The 21,154-nt window shown below is 39.3% G+C and overlaps 2 protein-coding genes across 3 annotated transcripts; both read left to right on the plus strand.

The window, feature by feature from the left end:
* The first annotated feature begins 225 nt into the window (after window positions 1-225).
* Window positions 226-9,216, plus strand: kars1 (lysyl-tRNA synthetase 1). 2 transcript variants are annotated; one of them, XM_074617653.1, is made up of 15 exons: window positions 230-384; window positions 2,115-2,285; window positions 2,588-2,720; window positions 2,814-2,979; window positions 3,081-3,174; window positions 3,549-3,735; window positions 4,487-4,612; window positions 4,775-4,894; window positions 5,095-5,257; window positions 6,115-6,288; window positions 6,549-6,634; window positions 6,744-6,829; window positions 6,917-7,043; window positions 7,171-7,314; window positions 8,585-9,216. In XM_074617653.1, the coding sequence occupies exons 2-15, from the start codon at window positions 2,143-2,145 to the stop codon at window positions 8,657-8,659; spliced, it is 1,824 nt and encodes a 607-aa protein (XP_074473754.1). In that variant the 5' UTR covers window positions 230-384; window positions 2,115-2,142; the 3' UTR covers window positions 8,660-9,216. The 2 variants fall into 2 exon arrangements, with proteins under 2 accessions (XP_074473762.1, XP_074473754.1); XM_074617661.1 differs by lacking the exon at window positions 2,115-2,285 and having other exon boundaries at window positions 226-384.
* Window positions 9,217-11,480: 2,264 nt separating this feature from the next.
* gcshb (glycine cleavage system protein H (aminomethyl carrier), b) lies at window positions 11,481-19,547 on the plus strand. The gene is made up of 5 exons (XM_074617686.1): window positions 11,481-11,737; window positions 14,355-14,434; window positions 18,006-18,069; window positions 18,165-18,296; window positions 19,116-19,547. Exons 1-5 carry the CDS (start codon window positions 11,578-11,580, stop codon window positions 19,211-19,213), a joined length of 534 nt encoding a protein of 177 aa, XP_074473787.1. The 5' UTR covers window positions 11,481-11,577; the 3' UTR covers window positions 19,214-19,547.
* Window positions 19,548-21,154: the final 1,607 nt, after the last annotated feature.

The raw sequence follows: 21,154 nt of genomic DNA on the forward strand, positions 1-21,154 counted from the left end.
CTAACCCCAAATGAGGCTGAGACACTGATGCCCCATTTAACTTGCATGGTCTGCTGAGAATACCAGTAAATCAGGATTCTCACTATGTAATTGGGCACCCCTCTTTGACTCAATTTAATAAACAACTTTCTATGATTAACATTTAGTGCATTCTTTCAGTTTCACCGGGCCTACATTATCCCGCCCCTTGATGTGCTTGTATTTAGTGAAGCATTCGTCTCCTCTGATTCCAGTCTCCAGATTTCAGACACTCAACCAGTCACCTCAACGCTCCATCGAGTTCTCGCGTTGTTTGCGGTGTGTTCTCGTCAGTTGATCTTTCTCAGCGCAGCATAGCATCATGGCCGACGTGACAGCGGTGGACGGAGATAAAGTCAGCAAAAAGTAAGCTAATACCTGTCTCCTATCGCATTTTAACCGTTCTCAACGCTTTAACGTCATTTACTGTTTTAACAGTTATGACCGTTTCAATGTAACTATGCAATATAACGCCGCGTTGCATCAGGTCAGGAGATGATAGCGAAAGTAAAGGGCTCCATATGGAGAGAGACGTAGCACAAGACTACGTATCCCAGGATGCAGTTCGGTTGTGTGCCTCTGGTAGTTGTAGTCCTGGACGTGAGCTGAAGCCAATCAGGATAGTGGCTTTTACGAATCAGTAAAACTACAAGATCCAGAATACATTCAACAGAAATCCCCTCCACACATTGATGGTGAAATCGTGTGGTTTTCTTCTTCTTCTTGTGTTCGTTAGATATTAGCTTATGTTATATTTAATTGTGTCATTTTACTCCAGCAGAGTGCTTTGTTATTATGTATTTTAGGGATATAAAAGCGTCTAAACAAGTCTTAAATGATGCTAACTGTGTTGTCCTTGGTTTGTCTTGACTTTCTTTATCTGCTAGCAGAAACATTATGCTCTCTGACACACCCATGACTAACTGAAACCGAAAATAAACCTAATTTAATGTCAAATTATCTACGAGTTTAGCTTTTTATATTAGTGTTTGTACCCTAATGGATTAGTGCTCAGGAGAGGTGTCCTGGTGCAGACTAGTTGAATTATAGAGTGTTTAAATTAACCTGGTGGGCCAAAGACAGCCTCTGCTGCAGAGAGACAGACAGATAGACAGATAGATAGTAACTTTATTGATCTCGAGGGAAATTCAAGTTTCCAGCATCACAGTTCCATAGTGCAAAACATGTTAGTAAAAAGGCAGAACAAAAGTTAGTAGTGCAAAGTACAAAAAAATATACCAGATATAAAAATACAAAGAGATGAAGAAAACTGTTAAAACTGAATATAGTGCAGAGTAACAGCTGTGATACAGGACTATTAACAAAAGTGAATATAGCACAGAAGAAGAGACTATTAAAAGTGAGTATAGTGCATTATTATCTGTTCTGCAGACCGCCCTCCTTTGTCGTCGTCGTCGTCGTCGTCCCCCCCCACTCGAGAGGTGTTGCACAGTTTGTTTCCTTGGTTTGTCTTGACTTTCTTTATTAGTAACGGTATGCTCTCTGACACACCCATGGCTAACCGAAAGTGAAAATAATCCTAATTTAATGTCAAATTCTCTACTAGTTTAGCTTTTCATATAAGTGTTTTTACCCTAATGACTGGATTAGTGCTCAGGAGAGGGGTCTTGGTGCAGACTAGTAGAGTTATAGAGTTATATAATGTTTAAATGTGCCTGGTGGGCCAAAGACAGACTCTGCTGTAGATAGATAGAGAGATAGATAGATAGATAGATAGTAACTTTATTGATCCAGAGGGAAATTCAAGTTTCCAGCATCACAGCTCCATAGTGCAAAACATGTTAGTAAAAAGGCAGTAACAAAAGTTAGTAGTGCAAAGTACAAAAAAATATACCAGATATAAAAATACAAGGAGATGAAGAAAACTGTTAAAACTGAATATAGTGCAGGGTAACAGCTGTGATACAGGACTACTAAAAAATGAATATAGTGCAGAAGAGACTGATAAAAATGAGTATAGTGCATTATTATCTGTCCTGCAGACCACCCCCTCCCTAGAGAGGTGTTGTACAGTTTGATGGCTCGGGGGACAAAGTATATGCTGTTGTATATATATTATATGTCTATTTTCTCAGGTGTGTCCGCTGACTGTGGTAGCTCAGCATGCTGTGTCTGGTCAGGGCAGCCAGGCAGCAGCTGTGCCAAGCCTTTGGGGTCAGGGCACAGTGGTTAAAATGTGCAGCACCTCCATGTACAGCTGCAGTCCCAGCTCAAATTTACTGGATTCGTTGGAGAGGTGACAAAAGGTTGGTGGCTTTTCCATTCCAATGAGAAAAACAACCAACCTTTTGTCACCAGAGAGAATGCGGTCCCCTTTCCCTTTCTGCATGAGTCTTATTAGTTGATTGTGTCGTGGCCTTGTTTTTTTGGGGGGGGTTTAAACACCGGAATAGAATAAAATGTACAGTGTGGTTTTGTGGGAAATCCCGTAGTTAAACAGTTTGAACATCCATGCAATGTCAGTTGTCGTTGCATCATTGACAGCAAACAATACCAAACCTATATGACTCATCTTTGATTCCTTTGTTGATCGTTAATTTCTTATCAGTGAGCTGAAGAGACGAATGAAAGCTGATAAGAAGGCAGCCGAGAAAGAAGAAAGGGTGGAGCAAAAGAAGGAATCCAATGACCAAGGAGCGGAAAATGCCTCTGAGTTGGATGAGGAGACGCTTGACCCAAATGTGAGATTTTCCTGTCATGATCATACTCTTTGCTTATTATACGCTTAATGTTTTGATGCATAAATACAATTATCTGTTTCCCCTCTAACACAGCAATACTACAAGATCCGCACCCAGGCCATCCAGGACCTGAAGGGCACAGCGGAGGACCCGTACCCTCACAAGTATCATGTGGACTTGTCGCTCACAGAGTTCATCGAGAAATACAATCACCTGCAGCCCGGAGACCAACTGTCTGATGTTGTTCTCAATGTGGCAGGTACCAGTATTGTTTTATGATCTTAAATGTATTGTCCGTTTTGTATGTGCAGTGTACTCCAGCGGTAGAATGTGCAGCTAAACTTGATATATGATTTCCAGGCCGCGTCCATGCCAAGAGGGCTTCTGGTGCCAAGCTGATTTTTTACGACCTGCGAGGTGAAGGCGTCAAGTTGCAAGTTATGGCGAACTCAAGGTACAGAATGATAGCCATGGTAAAAAAAAATAGCATTTTAGAGGCTGCAGGCAGAGATTCATACAGAGAACTGAAAAGGAGAAGGGTGTGGGGGAAAATAGTGAAAGTGAAAGTTCTAGGTAAGTTTCACATTGAGTCAGTGTTTGTTATTGCAGCAAATTCCGTCCTGTTACTGGGGTAAACATCCCAAACCACTCAACTCACAATCAAGATTACTTGATGTGGTTGTTTCAGCCAGATTATTTATATCACCACATTTTCATAGTGAAATGTTATTCAGTATATTATCGCTCCACTAACTATTTGTTTTTCGCCATGTGGATAATTAAGAGTGCAGTGAGTTAATTTCTGCCTATCTTCTCTTACTCTGTCAGGAGCTACACGTCTGAGGAGGCCTTTGCTGCCATCAACAACAAACTGCGCCGCGGTGATATAATCGGTGTCCGCGGTAACCCAGGGAAGACAAAGAAAGGGGAGTTGAGCATCGTTCCCAGCGAGATGATGCTGCTGTCACCATGTTTGCACATGTTGCCCCATCTCCACTTTGGCCTCAAAGACAAGGTAATGCCCATCATGATGAGACACTCTGAATTAGTGAGAGACGCCCTGCACCTTTGTTTGCAAAAAGACACTAAATCACGTGTTTCTGCAAACATTTAGAAAGCATATGTCTAAGTACATAAGTACACAAAAATGTATCTAAGATTAAGATAAAGAAGATCCACTCATGTTTTTCCTGCTATGACAAGTCAAAGTTTAACCGTAAGAACGTTTGCTCTCATAAATTATGTGCCTGAAGGGAAGATTCCAGTTTATCTGGTGCAATGTTACCTGAAAGATTTGTGGCTTTTACAGTTTAGAAATTGTCTTTTTTTATATCCGTCAGCCCCAGTTGCAATGTCACATAGGTGGAAAACCTCAAAGCTTTTCAGTGGTCAGGGTAACTTTGGTATTTTTAAACCTGGAAATTTGTTCAGTATTGAGCGAGAGCGCTGTAGACGGCAGCTGCGAAATGAGCTGAGAGGGCAAGTGAGCAGCGTCAGTGTAATGTTACGTTCACTAAAAGTGCTTGTTTTTGCCACTGAAAGTCTCAGATTGTTATTATAAGACAACAAATAAAACATTATGGCAAGGACCCCAGGTCCAGGTTGAAAAATACCGATGTTAGCCTTTAAAGTGATGTTAATTTTATTGAATTTGCTCACAGTATCCTGTGTTGATAGGAAGAAGACAAAGTGACCAGTCGTTACAACAGCGGTAACCAATGCTGAAGCATTTATTTTCTCACCGCTGTCTAATCTTTCTCACAAAGGAAACGCGATACCGCCAGCGCTACTTGGATCTGATTCTCAACGACTACGTGAGGCAAAAGTTTGTAACTCGCTCCAAAATCATCACATACCTGCGCAGCTTCCTGGACCAGCTGGGATTTTTGGAGGTAAGAATTGGTGTCTGTAGTGTATTGAGACATCCAAACTGACAACGTCACACAACTAATCAATTGAACAGTATATTTAAGTCTTTAGTTTGAATGGAAAAAAGTTTGTTTACACAGATTTATATTTGAATTTTTACAAAAATGTGTTTGTTGTTACTTTAGATTGAGACACCAATGATGAACATTATTCCTGGTGGAGCAGTGGCCCGTCCATTTGTTACTTACCACAATGATCTGGATATGAACCTGTACATGAGGATTGCCCCTGAGCTCTACCACAAGGTAATCTGCTTTTCAAGAGCCATCCTTCTCAGTAATCAATCACTTCCAGGGGGAATATTTTAGTTAATGTGTTGTGTCATTTCAAAGTCAGGTTTGTGAATATTTTGTACCGCTAATACGTTTTGTATACTTCACTATAATTGAAGGGGTTTGTTTCATGTTGTCAGATATTAACGCTCCTCATCACAACTTTCCCACAGATGCTTGTGGTTGGTGGACTGGACAGAGTGTATGAGATTGGTCGTCAGTTCAGGAACGAAGGCATCGATCTTACTCACAATCCAGAGTTCACCACCTGTGAATTCTACATGGCTTACGCAGATTACAATGACTTGATGGACATCACAGAGAAACTACTCTCAGGTAAGTGAAAACACATAGTGAGAAATAGTTAATAGAAAGTAACAGCAGTGATTAGCAAAAACCTGAGAGCCCGACCCTGTAAATTGCCACAGATACCATTTGGGATTAGGAGAATATTCCACACAAAAAATCTGTTAAACCGATAATTAGCAGGTTAGCTGTAGGGATTTGATGGTGAGGAAATTTTCTCACCGGTTAATAAACTTCTGACAACATCGGTGTTACAGATTACGCCGGACATTTTACAAGAAAACATGACGGTCAATATGTGTAGCGTGCTTACTTTGATCTTTAACGTAGGATGTCTGTGTGTCTGGCCTCTCTGGTCCAGCTTTTGCTGCGGGGCCGCAGGTTTCCACGTAGCGTCACCCCGCCGCGCACACCGGCTGTGACCGCTCCGTCCTCCGCTCAGTGATTGCCTCATTAACGTCATGGTTCCCTTATAGCATTGGGTTTAAAACTCAAAGATTACCAAATAGGCGCTTTTGCTTTTCACTTCGACACCAAATCCTCCGCCTAATTAACTAAATAGATTTTAATTCTATAAAAAAGCCAAACGACGGTGGGCAGGTAATGTAATCTGTGTGTGCCCAAACACCGTGTAACACAGACTACCGCGGCAAGCCTAGTTGGCATGTAACTGTTGTATAGAAACACTGATAACATGCAATGTATTCATTCATGTCTGTCATTGAGGATGGCACTATCACAACAGGAATTTATTGTATATTTTATTGTATAAATTGGCCAGAGTGCATTTCCTCTCAATGTCTTCACAGTTTTGTCACAGGAAAAGTGTCCAAAGAACAAATAGTAAAGCTGCTCTACTTAACTCAGTGGTTTCCTCTTTGCTTCAGGAATGGTGAAGCGCATCACTGGAGGATACAAGGTGACTTATCACCCTGACGGTCCGGAGGGACCGGCCCATGAGATCGACTTCACGCCGCCGTTCAGAAGACTGAGCATGACACACGACCTGGAGAAGATCATGGGAGTGAAGTTCCCTCCTACTGACAGCTACGACAGCGATGGTGAGAATCTGTAGAAATGTAGAGATAGACTTAACGTGAGAAGACAACTGCCTCTGTAGCTTTTGTTGTTTTCTTTCTTTTCTCTTTGAGGCAATGTTTTGAACCCTTTTATCTCCATTTAAATAAACCACTTTGTTTCTGTGACATTATCTCTCTCTCACTCTGTCTTTCACACATGTAGGGCTTATTCTTCATGTCATTTCTATATTTCACGTTTTTATCCTAACAGCAGATTTCTCTTTCTCTCTTTTTTTCTTCAGAGACGCGTAAATTCTTTGACGACCTGTGTGCACAGAAAGGGGTTGATTGTTCTCCACCCAGAACCACCGCCCGCCTGCTTGACAAGGTCCTCCATTCATGAACATCACCATCGCCTTCTGTTGTACAGTTTATTACTTTTTTTCCGTTTGTTTTTTTACTATGCAGACTTTACTAATGACTTTTTCCCCCCACAGATGGTTGGAGATTACCTTGAGGTCACCTGTATCAACCCCACATTCATCTGTGATCACCCTCAGATCATGAGTCCCTTAGCTAAATGGTGAGAAACCCCTCGTTTAAGCCTCATATTCATCCTTTTAAATATGTGATGCTCCAGTTCATGCTGACACTTCCTCAACTGTTACAGGCACAGAACACAGAAAGGGCTGACGGAGCGCTTTGAGCTCTTTGTGATGAAGAAGGAAATCTGCAATGCTTACACTGAGTTGAATGATCCGATCAGACAGAGGGAGCTTTTCGAGCAACAAGCCTTGGTGTGTATACAAGCATGGACTGTTTTTTTCCCCTGGTACATTGTCCCATTATCTGAAGGTTCAGGCTCCTTACTGTTGCAGTGTTTATATTAGTGCATGTTATTAATTTGAGTTTGATCTTTTTCAGGCCAAAGCTGAGGGGGATGATGAAGCCATGTTCGTTGATGAGAACTTCTGCACAGCTCTGGAGTACGGACTGCCACCGACTGCCGGCTGGGGGATGGGCATTGATCGAGTCGCCATGTTCCTCACTGACTCCAACAACATCAAGGTAAAGCTGTCGTAGGAGTCATGATGCTAGCAGATGCAGTCACTTTGAAGTCCTTGTACCTCAATGACAAAATAGAGATAGAAAATGAGAATTAAAGGTTCCCTGTGGAGTTTTGACAACTAGTAGCGCTATGGAGCTGTTTCTATTAGCGGGTCCTCCTTTTGTTTGCCTCGTACACTCACGTGCACGCATGCTATTACACTGATCAACAGAGGGTGGTAATTCAACAAAATATGCAACAAAAGCAGGGAAAAAGACAGCAAGCTAGTAAACATGGGTGTAAATACTACTAAAAATCTACTGCAATGCAGCTTGCAAATGTTTTATGCGGAAGAAAATGTACTCGCCAACTTTGTTAGACCTCAGGGATACAAACAATGCTTTTTGGTGAGCAACACTGAATGTAAATTAGGGCTGTCGTCGACCACAGAAATTCTTAGTTGACTAACGCTCATGAGATTTTGTCAACTCAGCGATTAGTCAGTTAGTGTTAGTTTCTTCGCAGAGAATCACACTACTGCACCACTTTAAATCTTGTGTTTACCAGAGATGTGCTCATAAATGTCTTGGAAATAAGTCATTCAGCATGAAAAAAAGCATGAAAAATAACAAATCGACTAAAGAAATCTTAGTCGACTAAGACCAAAACGACAGATTTATCTAATTAACTAAGAGTTTGTTTACACTATAAGAGTCTCACTACTTACTGTAATTTCCAGCTCTGATTGGTAACATAGGGCACTGTGTTAACGTTTAGAGTCAAACTGACACTGAACTTTAACAGTGTCAAAACACAATCTGTCCAGTGAGATTTACTGAAGAAGAGATTTCGCCAGTCATAGATGTAGACCCAAACTTATGGTAAACCTCGCTGGTAAAAACAAATGAAGAAAAGTTACTTCATTCTATACTGGACAGTTGTTTAGTGCTGTCTTCTTTCCAGTCATTAGTACTGTGAAACAAGTACAGTCTATAGTCTACATGTTCACATTTAGAAAGCAGAAACATTATATTTAGATGTGACCACATGGCGTCTTCCCTCGGTGCATTGTCGAGGTGCAAGCGGACTTTAGGCTTCGTTCAGACTGAAATACAACAAGAGAACACTGGATTAAAAGGGCATAAAGAACAATGGGTTAAAGAGATAACATCATTAGGAAAGCACATTTCCTGCACTGCATGCACACATACATGAGCTGCAGTATGGTCGTCTCTTATGTTCATGCTGAAAGACATGAAACCCTCAGCTGACAGTTTTGTTCTCTCCCAGGAGGTGTTGCTGTTCCCCGCCATGAAGCCTGACGACAACAAAACATCAGCGCCCGTAGAGGGCACCTCCGTCTAATGACATGACCTCTGGCCTCTCCTGCTCTCAGATCTGTGCAGGAGTCAGTATGAAGTAGGAGCCTTTACCTCACTGTGGTCATCAGTGGAGCCTTGTGTTTTATCCATGTTAGTCTGTCAAAGGCTCGGTCCTCGCTGGCATTAAGGGAAATCATCTTGTCTCAGTTACATGATCCCGTGCTAAACAATTATGAATGCTTCTTCTTTTTTTGTATTTCTTACACTTTTGCGATCATATTTGCTGCGTCCTCCTCGTTTGAGACATTTTAATCCTCATTGTCATCCAGACAGTTAATGGATGGTATTTGATCAGGAAGTCATGTGTGATCTGCTGTTGATGAATATCTTTGAATATATTTTGAGATACTTCAAGGGGTGCTTGATTCTATAGATACACCACATAACAAAGCTCAAGCATCTCTGATATTTTCAGTGATTCTCAGTATATTCATCTGTTTTTACCAGGTCTGCTTGTATTCCTTGTCTGAGATTTTTCAAGCAATTTTCCTCTGCCAAGACATTTAAACATTGTGTCTGAATAAAGTGCATATGAATCAACATGGTTTGCTCTCTTGTGATGTTTGTGGTCTGTTTATAGAACAAAATTCAATGCATTTCAAGAGCCTACAAGTTTTATATGTTTATAGTGGCTTTGAAGCTCACTGATTTAAATAATCCTGGTAGTAATAACGATGTTAACCCCTCTTTTCTCTAAATGAGACACGTCATTTGAATTATTATCTACATGAATTCAAGATGATACTTTATTTATTCTTCCACTGTGAAGGAGCATGGGGTCTGGCATAGTTACACTGACCTTGCAGCTGAATAAATGGCTTAATCAAAATTTACAGTAAGTTATGCAAGAAAAAAACTAGGCATAAAATTGTAATTAAATGGCAATTAGCTATTATATTTCACTAGGCTGTCTTTAGACTGCATTTTTAAATGAAATTAGAAGAATCTATGATTTGTTAATCATTAATTAGTGTCTTGTCATATTCCATCTTACAATTATTTTTATTTCCCATAATTTCTGTCTAATTAAAAGTACTTTAACACATTGTTTTGCCCCCTGTAGTAGAGCAACATAAAAGGATCTTTCCCACCCCTGTCCCAAAACCAAAATCTGAACACTGGATTTTCTCTTCAGGCTCTGTAGGACCTCTGTAGCTGGGTGAACTCTCTTTTTGGCTCTGTTTCCTCTCTGGATGAAAATGTTAAGAATAATATGAAGTCTCATCTCCAGGTTTGATGTCTGCCACAAAGCTCGCAGTAGACTTCAGGTACTTGATGTTTTTGGTTATGAGGCTGCAGGCCACCAAGGTAACCTTCACATCCTCTCATGTTAGCTACAGGACTAATGGTCTCCTCACCTGATTGGCTGGTCCTTAAGTAGCTAATTAAGATGAACTGGGGACTCTAGCCACAACCCATAAATAGGCCTGTTCACATAACTGCTTTGATTGTGTTGACTGGTTCTGAATGGTAAGTCAAGGTAAAAATGAACTGCCCCACACTTCAGTCAGTGCTGCAACAGAAGACAGACATATTATTTGTTTATAAATGTATTAATTTGCAGGGGAGGAAAGTAACTAAGTATTTGCAGTACTCAATTACTGTACTTATGTACATTATAGGTTCTAGTTTACTTGAGTATTTTATATTTCTTCTAATTTCTTCTTCTGCATTTCAGAGGAACATATTGTACTTTTTACTCCCTTACATTTATGACAGCTACTGATACCAGTTAGGCCATTTTACACATTTAAATTGAACTATATTAAGACAATATCTTCTGCAAAAAACAAAAAAGGCTAGTAAAACTGTGAGTTTGTGCTCCCATTTTAATGTTTTTACCTAAGTTACTATTATTTATTTATTTCTATTTACCCCTGGCATGCTTTGTGTTTTGTTACTTTTTTTTAAATTTATTTAATTTAATTTATTTTTTTTTTTTATTTATTTGCACATATATAAAACTGCACAAAATCCAGTCAATGAAAAAAAAAAACAAGAAATGTGTCAGGAGAGGTCAAGGAGCCTTACAGGCTTATACAAAGGACCTCCCCCCAACCCCAGGAGAACAAAAAACAATAACAAAAAAGGAAGAAAGATCTAAACTAACATAATTTTATAAAAACAACAAAAGTTAAACAACAACAAGAAGTACACAAAATGTGCAGGAAAAAACAACCAAACATTGGAAAACAATCCAATAAAAACAATGAAATACATACAAAAAACAGTACAGAAAAAAAAGAAAATATATCTAAACATATCAAAAGATAATTAGACATCATTAATTAAATGTGATGATAATTTCCTTTTAAAATGTTCTAAGGATAACGAGCTCTTGATAACTTGTATTTGGTGTTCCATATTTGTACACCACGATATCTGAGGGAGTACTTATTTTAGTATTAGTATTTATCCTTTTATTTCCTTTATATTTATTGTTTACCTGTGTTGATTTAATTGTTTTTTGTATTGTTTACAAATTTAAAATAAAGTTTATTGAAAAAAATATTTCCCCTGAAATAGTACGCGTACTACTACTGGTTTCATACTATAAGGTTTGGTTACATACTAAAATATCTCACATACTTAGTGTACTAAATAGCATGCTAGTATGGCATGTCGGAAGCAACCAGGTTTACTTTTATATTAAAGTAAAGTTATAAGATCTTTGTAGTGATTAATAAGTGGAAAAAAAGTAAATTATTTCGCAATAAAGTTAACGTTTACTCACCAGTGTGAACCCAAACTGAACCCAGCCTCCTCCCTCCCTCCTCCCTCCTCCCTACCTCCTCCCTCACAGCGGGAGCCCGCACACTGTGGGATGGTGCGCGCTCCCGCGGTCAAGTGTAAGTGCACTGGCCTCACACACACACACACGCACACACAGGCTGAGTGAAGATGGCGATGCGAGCAGCGCTGCGGTGCCTCCTCTCTGCTAACTTTTCTCCCAGACTGCCTCAGCTGTCGTCGGCGGTGCAGCTTCCAGCGACCCGGCTGCTGCTGTGGAGGAGCGACTCTCCGCGGACACTGAGCTCCACCTCGGCCCTGCTGTCCACAGGTAACAAAACACACAGAGACACACTAACAAACAGGAGCTGCAGTGTTACATCCTAACTAACTAACTAACATGCGGACTGCTGCTGCTGCGGCTGGTCTCACACATTCCTGTCTGTCTGTCTGTAATGGGACAAACAACTCACGCAGTTAGTACTAACTTTCCCAGCAAGGGAAGGCAGAGGAATGCAACAGGGAGGAAAGTTTGTTTTTAACTCGGAGGTGGCTGTCAAACACTAAAACTTTAGCATGGAAAACAGTGAAACCCACGCTCCAAATTAGGATGTTATAAATGACCGGAAACAACAGATTACTAAGGCTACATTTTTTTTTTTTTTTTTGTTATTGAAGATATTTAATTTACAAACGTTAAGGCATTATAATCTAAACTCAATACTTCTAACATACAAGGCACAATTGGATAGGAAAGATAACTTAAATTCTAAATCAAATAATATAATAACAAAAAATAAAAGAGGGTAGAAAATAACATGCAAATGATATTTGATGATGATCCCTAGAGCTACTATGGAGTGCAGTCTTATTATTTATTTATTAATGCATTTCTTTTTTTGTTTCTTTAATTACCAAGGCTACATGTCTCGTGCACCAAGCAGTAGTTTATTAAAGTCACCCATGATGGAGTGATGAATGTCATGTGTTCATGTGGTCTAGAATTTAAACAATTTAATTATTCTCTCCTAGTTATTGCTTTTTATTAGTCTGCCAGCCTGTGCAATGTTACAGCCCTTTTTTTAAGGCTCTCACCCATTTTACCACATTTGTGCAATTTTGTTAATAGTCTGTTTATTGTCAATACTGTATATACTGCTCCTTTTTCTTTTATACTTCCTTCTATTTAAATGGTTCATATTTTGTTACACTTTGTTTAGCTCTTTTTTTTTTTACTGTGTTAGCTGATGCATCTTGTTTTTTGCACTATCCCCTTTGCTGCTGTACACTGCAAATGTCCCCACTGCGGGACTAATAAAGGAATATCTTATCTTATCTTATCTTATCTTAATAATTAGAAAAAACGTGACTTCAGCCGTTACAGCAGGAGTATTCAGCTCTCAGGACTGACTCTGCTCTCCCCGGCCATGCATCAGAAATCTTGCCACAGTTCACAATCTGGTTCAAACCTGTATTTTTCGGCTTGGTCAGATGCCATGCCAACGCTGGAAATTGTTGAGGCATTGTGATTCTTCCCTTAGGGGTATTGTAAAGATGACAGCATGAGCTTGGAATGAAAAGGCTCTAACTCCAGTTTGTTTTATTATTATTAATTCAGGCTCAACCAGACATTGCACCCTTTTTGTCAAAACACTGAATGCAGTAGGACTAAACCTTAACCAAGAAATCTAGGAGTGATATTTGGTTCAGATTTTAATTTCAAGGCTCATGTGCAGGGTGTCACAAAACAGCATTTTATCATTTGAAGAACATCTCCAAACTGAGGCCATTTCTCTCTTTGAGCCACTCAGAGAGACTGATTTACACTTTTATAACTAGCAGGCTAGATTATTGTAAAGCTCTCCTCTCTGGTCTACCGAGGAACACAATAAATCAACTACAACTAATTCAAAATTCTGCTGCTCGGGTGCTGAATAAGACCCACAGAAGAGCACACATTACGCCTATTTTAAAGTCTTTACACTCGTTACCTCTTAGTTTTCATATTGATTTAAATTTCTTAAGGCACTGCGTGGCCGTGCACCAGACTACCTCTGAGAAATACTTTTGGTTTATGAACCAGGAAGACCCCTCCGATCCTCTGGTTCTTTTCTTTTAGTTGTTCCACAAAACAGAAAAAATTGATTTGACGATGCTGCTTTCAGCCATTAAGCTCTAAGCCGCTGGAACAGCCTTCCAGACGTATGTACGTAAACTAAAAACCCATCTATTGACTCTGGCTTTCATGTAGTGTTTTACAGTTTAAGTGGTTTTATTATTTATACTCTTATTTTACTCATTTTGTTTTATCCACATTTTACTACTTTAAGTAACTGTTGATTGTTATGACATTTGTCAATTTATTTATAGCACTTTGAAGTGCATTTGATTTGTTCGAAAGGTGCTACATAAATAAAGATTGATTAATGGTCAGGATGCAAAACTGCATCTGCAAAACGCTCGTGATTTGACATGTTCATTTTGTGGTTGTCTCATTGTAACCAGCAAACTCCAGATTCTTTATTTCTAATTGACAGCACACAGTGTTTCATAAGAAACCGCCTACTCTTCAGCTTTGGTCCATAGTACAGTAAAATGTTCTTAGGACATCCAAATTATGTGATTTGACTCTGGTGGGCACACATGCACCTCTACACATTAAAAAACAGCGATATCCATCTGAGAATAACTAATAATAATTAATGCTGAATTTGAATAATGAATAATGTTGTGGGATTGTTCCTTATTTCATGAACTATTTCCGGATTTGTGCATTATTATTACATACTTATATATAAAAACAAAAACAAAACATTAAAACACTGATTTGGAGGTCGGTTACCATGGCAACGGTCAAAACTTCGAAGCATTCGGATTGGCCCTATTGTTGACTCTCACTAATTAATTAATCTGTTCCAAGCTAAATGATTCCTTTGTTCTCTCCGCAGCCCTAAAGTTCACAGATAAGCACGAGTGGGTGCGAGTGGAAGATGGAATTGGCACAGTTGGTATCAGCAATTACGCTCAGGTAGGTCGTCCGGTCTACTTACTAACCATTGATTTATGACACACTTGGTTCAGAGGTTTACTGATGGCAATCTTCAAATAGTGACATGCTAATGTCTGCAGTTCAGTACTGCACTTTGTCCTCACCTGCAGCAACTGTCCTATAACAAGCTAATTTACTGTTTTATGACTATTGTTTGAGACAATTGATTATCGCCAAACTACAGTGGTGTGCAGAAAATCTCAAGGGCAGGCACTTATTTACTTATGGACGTTCAAAGCTTTGAATGAAGGCCGGTGTCTTTGGCTTGAATAAAGCTTTTAGAGATTATTACTATACATGGAGGCGTTGTTTTCATATGTTGAGCAGTGACAGTGGGCACCATTCAGGTTTGCCACTCAAAACGAAAGTTCAAACGATTTGATCTCTGCTGCTGAACGGACGTGGTGGTGCAAGACGGAGATGTGAAGACACAGAGGAGAAACTCGAACTACTGTGTTTGTTTGCTTGTTTCTAATTTGCATTGTCAAACATTGATTGTCTAGCTCGGTTCAAGACAGGATCGCTGCTCCTCCAATACTCTCAGCTATTCAGATAGCTTACCTCAATATCAGGCTGAACGTTTTCAGACATGTTCACCCTGCAGTGTTTTACTGCCTCGGTTTATATTTATTAACCCTCATATCACCACTACATTCAAAAAGAAATGATCAACTACTGATGTGATTATTTCTGAGTGTGTGGACTTAATCAATCTGCACTTCTACTGTACTTTACAATGTGAACTTTGAGCAGAACTCTGACCCTGTGTTGTACCCACAGCATCTTGGAAAGGTGAACTATAAATTAAATACCGCCAGCCCATGGCCCAGGAGAACGAATGAGCAAGCTGTAAAGGAAACAAGAATTGCCATAGATAACACTGATAGTCTTTTATAGACTTTAGGCTACTAATAGTTTTCTCAGGGTGTTGTGAAATTATAAACTAATGCATCAAGTCACTGTTCCTGCAGTTCACTAAAACACCTTAAAGTTTGTTGAGTCTAAAACAGCTTCAACAATTACAGGGTGTCCAAATAGTTTCCTTATCTTGGACTGCTCCATGTTAAAGGAGTGAAGTTTCCTGCAGTCCCTCAAGGGAACATTTTGACTATAAGCGGTTATTTAGGAGCAGCAAATGAGACATGCTGTACACAGACAGAATAATCCAGGCATGCGTTTCAAGGCGGCTGTGTCCACACATTATGCACTGCTTCTCCGGCAGTGCCCAGCTGCCAGCCCATGCATAGTGCAGCCTCCAGAGGCTTCCTCTCAGCCCTTTAAGACAGAGCGATCTGATCTCCATATGGACACTGGAGACACACATTAATACCAGGTGTAAAGGGGGTCTAAGTCTACACAGTGTTGATACTGTAAATGAGGTCCCTGGTCTTTGAGGTCCAGGTTAGTCCACTTCCCTACATGCTGTTGTGTACGAAGGCATGGAGACTGGCTTGCTTTCCAATCGCACATCACTGAGTGGAGTATCTTGAGCCAGCCACTGCATTTGATTCTCATGTAAGGGCTTCAAATTCCAAAATCAAATGTGCCATTTCCCACTAGCTCAACTGCATGGATATAACAAACCACAGGATAGCAGACAGCTCATAACTCCAACCAGTTTATACTGTTTATGGATACTATTATATTATATTATACCACATATTACATCTAACTGGTCAATTTTACCTGCCTTGTAATGTGGCCCAAAAATGTATAGTTAGTATAGAAAGTTCTTAATAGTAGTCATTTCTGATGGCCTAGGACAATGCATTCAGTTACTGCAAGCATGAACACCCTGGGTACAGCTATTCCAGTTTATTGTGTATGAATGAGCAGGAGAAAGTTTTAGACAAGTTGAGACAAGTGATTTCTGATTTAGTTTTGATTTCTCTTTGCTAATTTTGTCTTCACTGACGGCCCTGTTGCAAATCTGACTCTAAGCAACCTTTTAAAAATGTCGATAGACTTAAAGAATAAGTGGTGAAATTCTGTATTTTGCTTATTGTCAACAAACCGCATGAAAAGACTAAAACCAACAATTAATTGATCCTACTAACAAGAATTGTCTATGTATGGCTTATGTATAGTGTATTCCTCTGTGGCATTGAGCTCCATTGTTGCTCAGAAACTATTAAAACATGTTAAAAGAGCCACACCATTGCACTGGGTGACATGTCACTGTCTTGCTGCTATAAATACTCACTAGGGCACCAAATGTGTATTAATCTGCAGCTGTAAATAATCCCCAGCAAATGCACTATTTACTCCTGTTTGAGTAATATTAGCTTAAAACTACAGTGCCCATATATTTGTATTATTATTATTATTATTATTATTACTTTTTAAAAGAATGAAGTATATATTTGTGACTTGTTTTTAAAGATGTCCGTCTTCAGTAGAAATGAATGGGCTTGGGGGTTGAGAACCCCGGACAGGCTGGGGAAGTCATAAAGTGTTGAGAGACTGACTGAAGCAGAAGTTCCCACGATGTATCAAACCAAATTACCAAGTCCCACTTCCCACTGCAGATACCAACAATGTAACAATGAAAGAGCAACCTCACCTATATCCAGCCTTTGCTCTTCCTCTGGCATGTGGCACAGGAATTGGCGGCATAACGCTAACGTTACTAGTGCATGCTATGTCAGACGTCACGTCCAACCAAATTGTATTCCTAAAATACTTAAAGGATTAAAGGCAGTGTTGATAAAGATTTTAGAAAAAAAAAATTGTTTTTATTAGTTGAAATTCTCATTACATCACGACAGCAATCAATAAATCAAATGCTCTGACAAAAAAAGAGAAAGAAATCTGGTATATGTGGCCGTCACAGGACTTTAATAAACCCGTCCAATCATTTTAGTTGGGCCGAATGCCTACCTGCCTACGTGCACTCTGCCCGTGCACTCATTGCTCGTCATCCGAGTCTTCCACAAGCTGCTAGCTTGACAGCTGTGAGTAATAGTCATGTTTGCCGTTCACGTTCATTAAGATAATTGTGGGGGAATGGCTTTGGAGAGAGACCTGAATGGGCGGACTGTCATTGTTGCTGACTCGGCGACTTTCTCGCTAGATTTAGGGGCTTTTAGAGCTAGTGCTGCTAAATATTTTCATTGGAAAAGACCTGTTTTTTTTCAGTTGGATTTATAAAAATCGAGTGTACTCTTGCTAGTTTCTCAAGATCAACCACCCTGCCTATAAAAACTAATGTTAACATCATTGTAATGTGATGTGTATGTGTAATAAATAACTGTTGTCTGTAATAAAACTAAATTAAATGACAATTTTTTGGTTTTAAATTAAGGACTTGGAGTTCAACTTTAGCAAGGCTCTAGCGTACCACCAGTAGTACGTGTACAGAGATTTGGGAATCACTGGACTGAAGCATAGTTGGCTTTGCCCTTTTCATGGGATTCATTGACAATAGTGAATATAGAATATAGGCAGCCTTATATCCTTTTCAAAATACATAAATGCATGTAACACATCCTTGGATTACTCACTTTTATGTAGTACTTTGTTAGGTTATAATTGTGTTCTATCCTTTTAGGAAGCATTAGGTGATGTGGTATACTGTGGACTCCCTGAAGTTGGCCAAAGACTTGAACAATTGGGTAAGAGCCTGAAACACGCTGCACTGTTTTGAAAGTAATTCAAGCGGTGTGATAAGAAGTATTTGTCATGTTGTGTCTGTTTGTGTGTGTTTTAGAGGAGTTTGGTGCCTTGGAAAGCGTAAAGGCCGCCAGTGAACTCTACTCTCCACTGGAAGGAGAAGTGACTGAGATCAATACGGAGCTGGTAGATAACCCTGGACTTGTGAATAAAGCCTGCTATGCAGAGGGTAAGTGTCTTGCAGCCACTGTTCTTTTCTAGTCCTTTTCTAGTCCTTTTCTCCCAGTAGATTTCTTGCCAAGATAGATAACAAGTTGCCAAGTAAGGGATAGTGTCCAGCGAGCCGGTCATTGTTGTGAAATAAATCCCGACGGGGGGGTCTCTCATCACCCTGTAGGGGTTTATTTCACAACAAACACCTGCTAGCTGTACATTATCCTGCTTATTACATTGCTACTTACCTAAGGAATCAATTATTTGACAATAAAATAGTCCTCCAGAGTCTGACCTCAGAACTGCGTCCATAGCAACGGTTTGTTATAGATATGGTGCCTTCAAATGCTAAATGGACTTGTGTTTATATGAAGCTTTTCTAGTCTTCCGACCACTCAAAGCGCTCTACCCTCTGAGCCACAGCCCGAAATGGGATGGTGACGTTGTCAGAAATTTAAGTTAATTTTTCGGTGCACAATAAGTTAATATATTGTAATTTTACAATGAATAATTTCACACTTGCTAGCTTGCTAAATTGTTAGCCTCTGTGGCTTCGAGTCGCTGGCAGTAACGTTAATATTGCCGTTGCTTAACAGCGGTGTTCTCACGACTTAACCACTTCAATATCCTGTACACGACTTCCCACGTTGTAAACACAAGCTCACAAGTTTCCTTTGTAGGCACCAGTAGCAACGGTCTGCTATAAAGAAATAACAGACCGTAGAATGCCATGATTGACCAATCAGAATCGAGTATTCAACAAAGCTGTGTAATAAACCAGAATAACGTATATCACCGCTTGTTCATGATAACATTTTGATCACTTACTTTTCAGGGTGGCTAATCAAGATGACGATTGAAAAGCCGGAAGAACTCGAAGGCCTCATGGATCAAGCTGCATATGATAGATTTATTACGTCACTTGAAGAATAAATGAATGAACTCACTGTGCTGTTTTTATAATGTAATTGCAATCAAAGATTAGTAGGCAGGGTTACTAACATCTTGTGACTTTCTTTCTTATCTGTGGTATTTATTTTGATACTGGAATTGTGCTATCAAAATAATAATAGTAAAAAAAAAACTCTAACATCTTCCACTTAGGGTAGGATTTGTTTAGCTACCAGCCAACAGAAAGGGCTCTTAATCTCAAGATCTGCCAGTATACTTGTTTCTGGTGCTTTGCTCCATGTGCACAGATGTGGTAAAAGACTAGAAAGTGATTGTAAGAGCCGTGTCACATTCATTTAATAAAATCTGGTCCTTACACCCGTGTTTTTTTCACCCCTTATGTCTGTAAACTCACTAACAGCTTTAAAATTGAATGAGTGTGTTGAGATGCAGTTGGTGTCAAGATGGCACTAATTCACACAGCAACTTTAAAAAAGGCTCATGCTCAGTTTATGATGCGACATGTTGGTATCATGTTGCTGTACATGTGCTGACAGAACAAGCTGCCTCTTTGTGCTTGTTATAGTTCCACACACCTTGACCTTTGCCCTCACGTGAAGATAGGCAGAGATTGCAGTTGATCAATGATTAATGAAGCGGTGAACAAAAAACTGCACTCAGGCTGATAATGGAAAATTGAAAGCTGTAATTGGTTTTCTTGGCTAAAACTGACCAACTTAATATTGTCACAGGTGGTTAAAGTCACTGAGGACCTCTAGTTTATTCTCTCATTCAATATTCCTTTTAAATTGTATAATAAAAGTTATTTAAAATGTACATTATTACCAAATGTCCTTACTATAACTTCCTCTTAAAGAGAGGGTTTATTGTGCTGACCTGTTTGTGTCCAAGTCTCCCATTCAAAAGCTGCATATTCCTCCAAACTGGACCTTTTTTACAGTTGACCTGTCTCCACTTGATGTCCTGCTCCAAAATGATAAAACATTATGCTCTTAAAATGCATTTAACAACCATTTCTTGACATATTTCTCTAATAGTTAGATTTTTTTTGCAATTTATTTCTTTATTAGGCTTAAAAATATATTTAAATAAGACCGTATTCAGATGTATTTCAGAGAGAAGTAGTTGAAATTCAATTAAAAAAAATCTCATCAACCAAGTTCTAAAAGTAGTCCTCTTCTGCATCAGTAATATCACGGAATCATAAACTTTATTGCTACGTCTAAGGCGCAGTTTACAATCACTGCCACAAACAATGCATGAAAGCTGTCTAATTATCTTTTTGAATGTTTTTATAGTCCCTTCATTGTGTTCACAAAGCAAACACTGACTCAGCATGCAGAGAAACAAGTTCACACAAGTGCACACAGAAAAATGGCATGACATTAGACATGGGATTAGTAAGAGATAAGTTAATATTCTCATTAGAGGAGACTAATATGGCTTTTTAACACATTTTCCTCTATATGGTGCTGTGTACATTATAATTTAATGTCTATTGTCTTGAATAAAAAAACTAGTACTTACAATAATGTCCTGCACAACCCCACCCTGTGGTTATTGAGGTCTCTGATGCCACTGTACAGTATAGTTAATGTTTTTATTTCATCTGTAGGCTGTTTAATAATGGAAATACAGATGTCACAGACAGGCACAAGCAAGGACAATGATAAAAATATATATAATAGCAATCACTAGTTAAAGCCTAAAACATGAATTTATTTAATTTAATGTTAATTTGGTTCTTGTGCTCCATTGAAATCTGACTGTCAAGCGTCAGGGTATGCTGTAGGTTGCACTTAAAAAAATAATTTCCCAGGTCAATGCTGTCCAGTTCTGATTTATGCTCACATAAATGGGATGAGACCATGTTTTCTTTATTATAGTCTTTATTATATCACCTTATAGAGCAGTGTTTCTTCCACTGTCGTCCCTGCCTACAGCACATGGAGATGCAAGTCT

This window comes from Sebastes fasciatus, chromosome 2 (genome assembly GCF_043250625.1).
Source record: "Sebastes fasciatus isolate fSebFas1 chromosome 2, fSebFas1.pri, whole genome shotgun sequence".
NCBI classification, from domain to species: Eukaryota; Metazoa; Chordata; class Actinopteri; order Perciformes; family Sebastidae; genus Sebastes; species Sebastes fasciatus.

What these genes read in the sequence shown, in the direction of transcription:
- kars1 (XM_074617653.1), top strand. Translation starts at nt 2,143, where the DNA reads ATGCTGTGTCTGGTCAGGGCAGCCAGGCAGCAGCTGTGCCAAGCCTTT. An exon ending in TGACAGCTACGACAGCGATG is followed by an intron (nt 6,289 to 6,548) that starts GTGAGAATCTGT and finishes TTTTTTCTTCAG; the next exon opens with AGACGCGTAAATTCTTTGAC. An exon ending in TTTTCGAGCAACAAGCCTTG is followed by an intron (nt 7,044 to 7,170) that starts GTGTGTATACAA and finishes GATCTTTTTCAG; the next exon opens with GCCAAAGCTGAGGGGGATGA.
- gcshb (XM_074617686.1), top strand. Translation starts at nt 11,578, where the DNA reads ATGGCGATGCGAGCAGCGCTGCGGTGCCTCCTCTCTGCTAACTTTTCT. An exon ending in GTATCAGCAATTACGCTCAG is followed by an intron (nt 14,435 to 18,005) that starts GTAGGTCGTCCG and finishes CTATCCTTTTAG; the next exon opens with GAAGCATTAGGTGATGTGGT. An exon ending in CCAAAGACTTGAACAATTGG is followed by an intron (nt 18,070 to 18,164) that starts GTAAGAGCCTGA and finishes TGTGTGTTTTAG; the next exon opens with AGGAGTTTGGTGCCTTGGAA.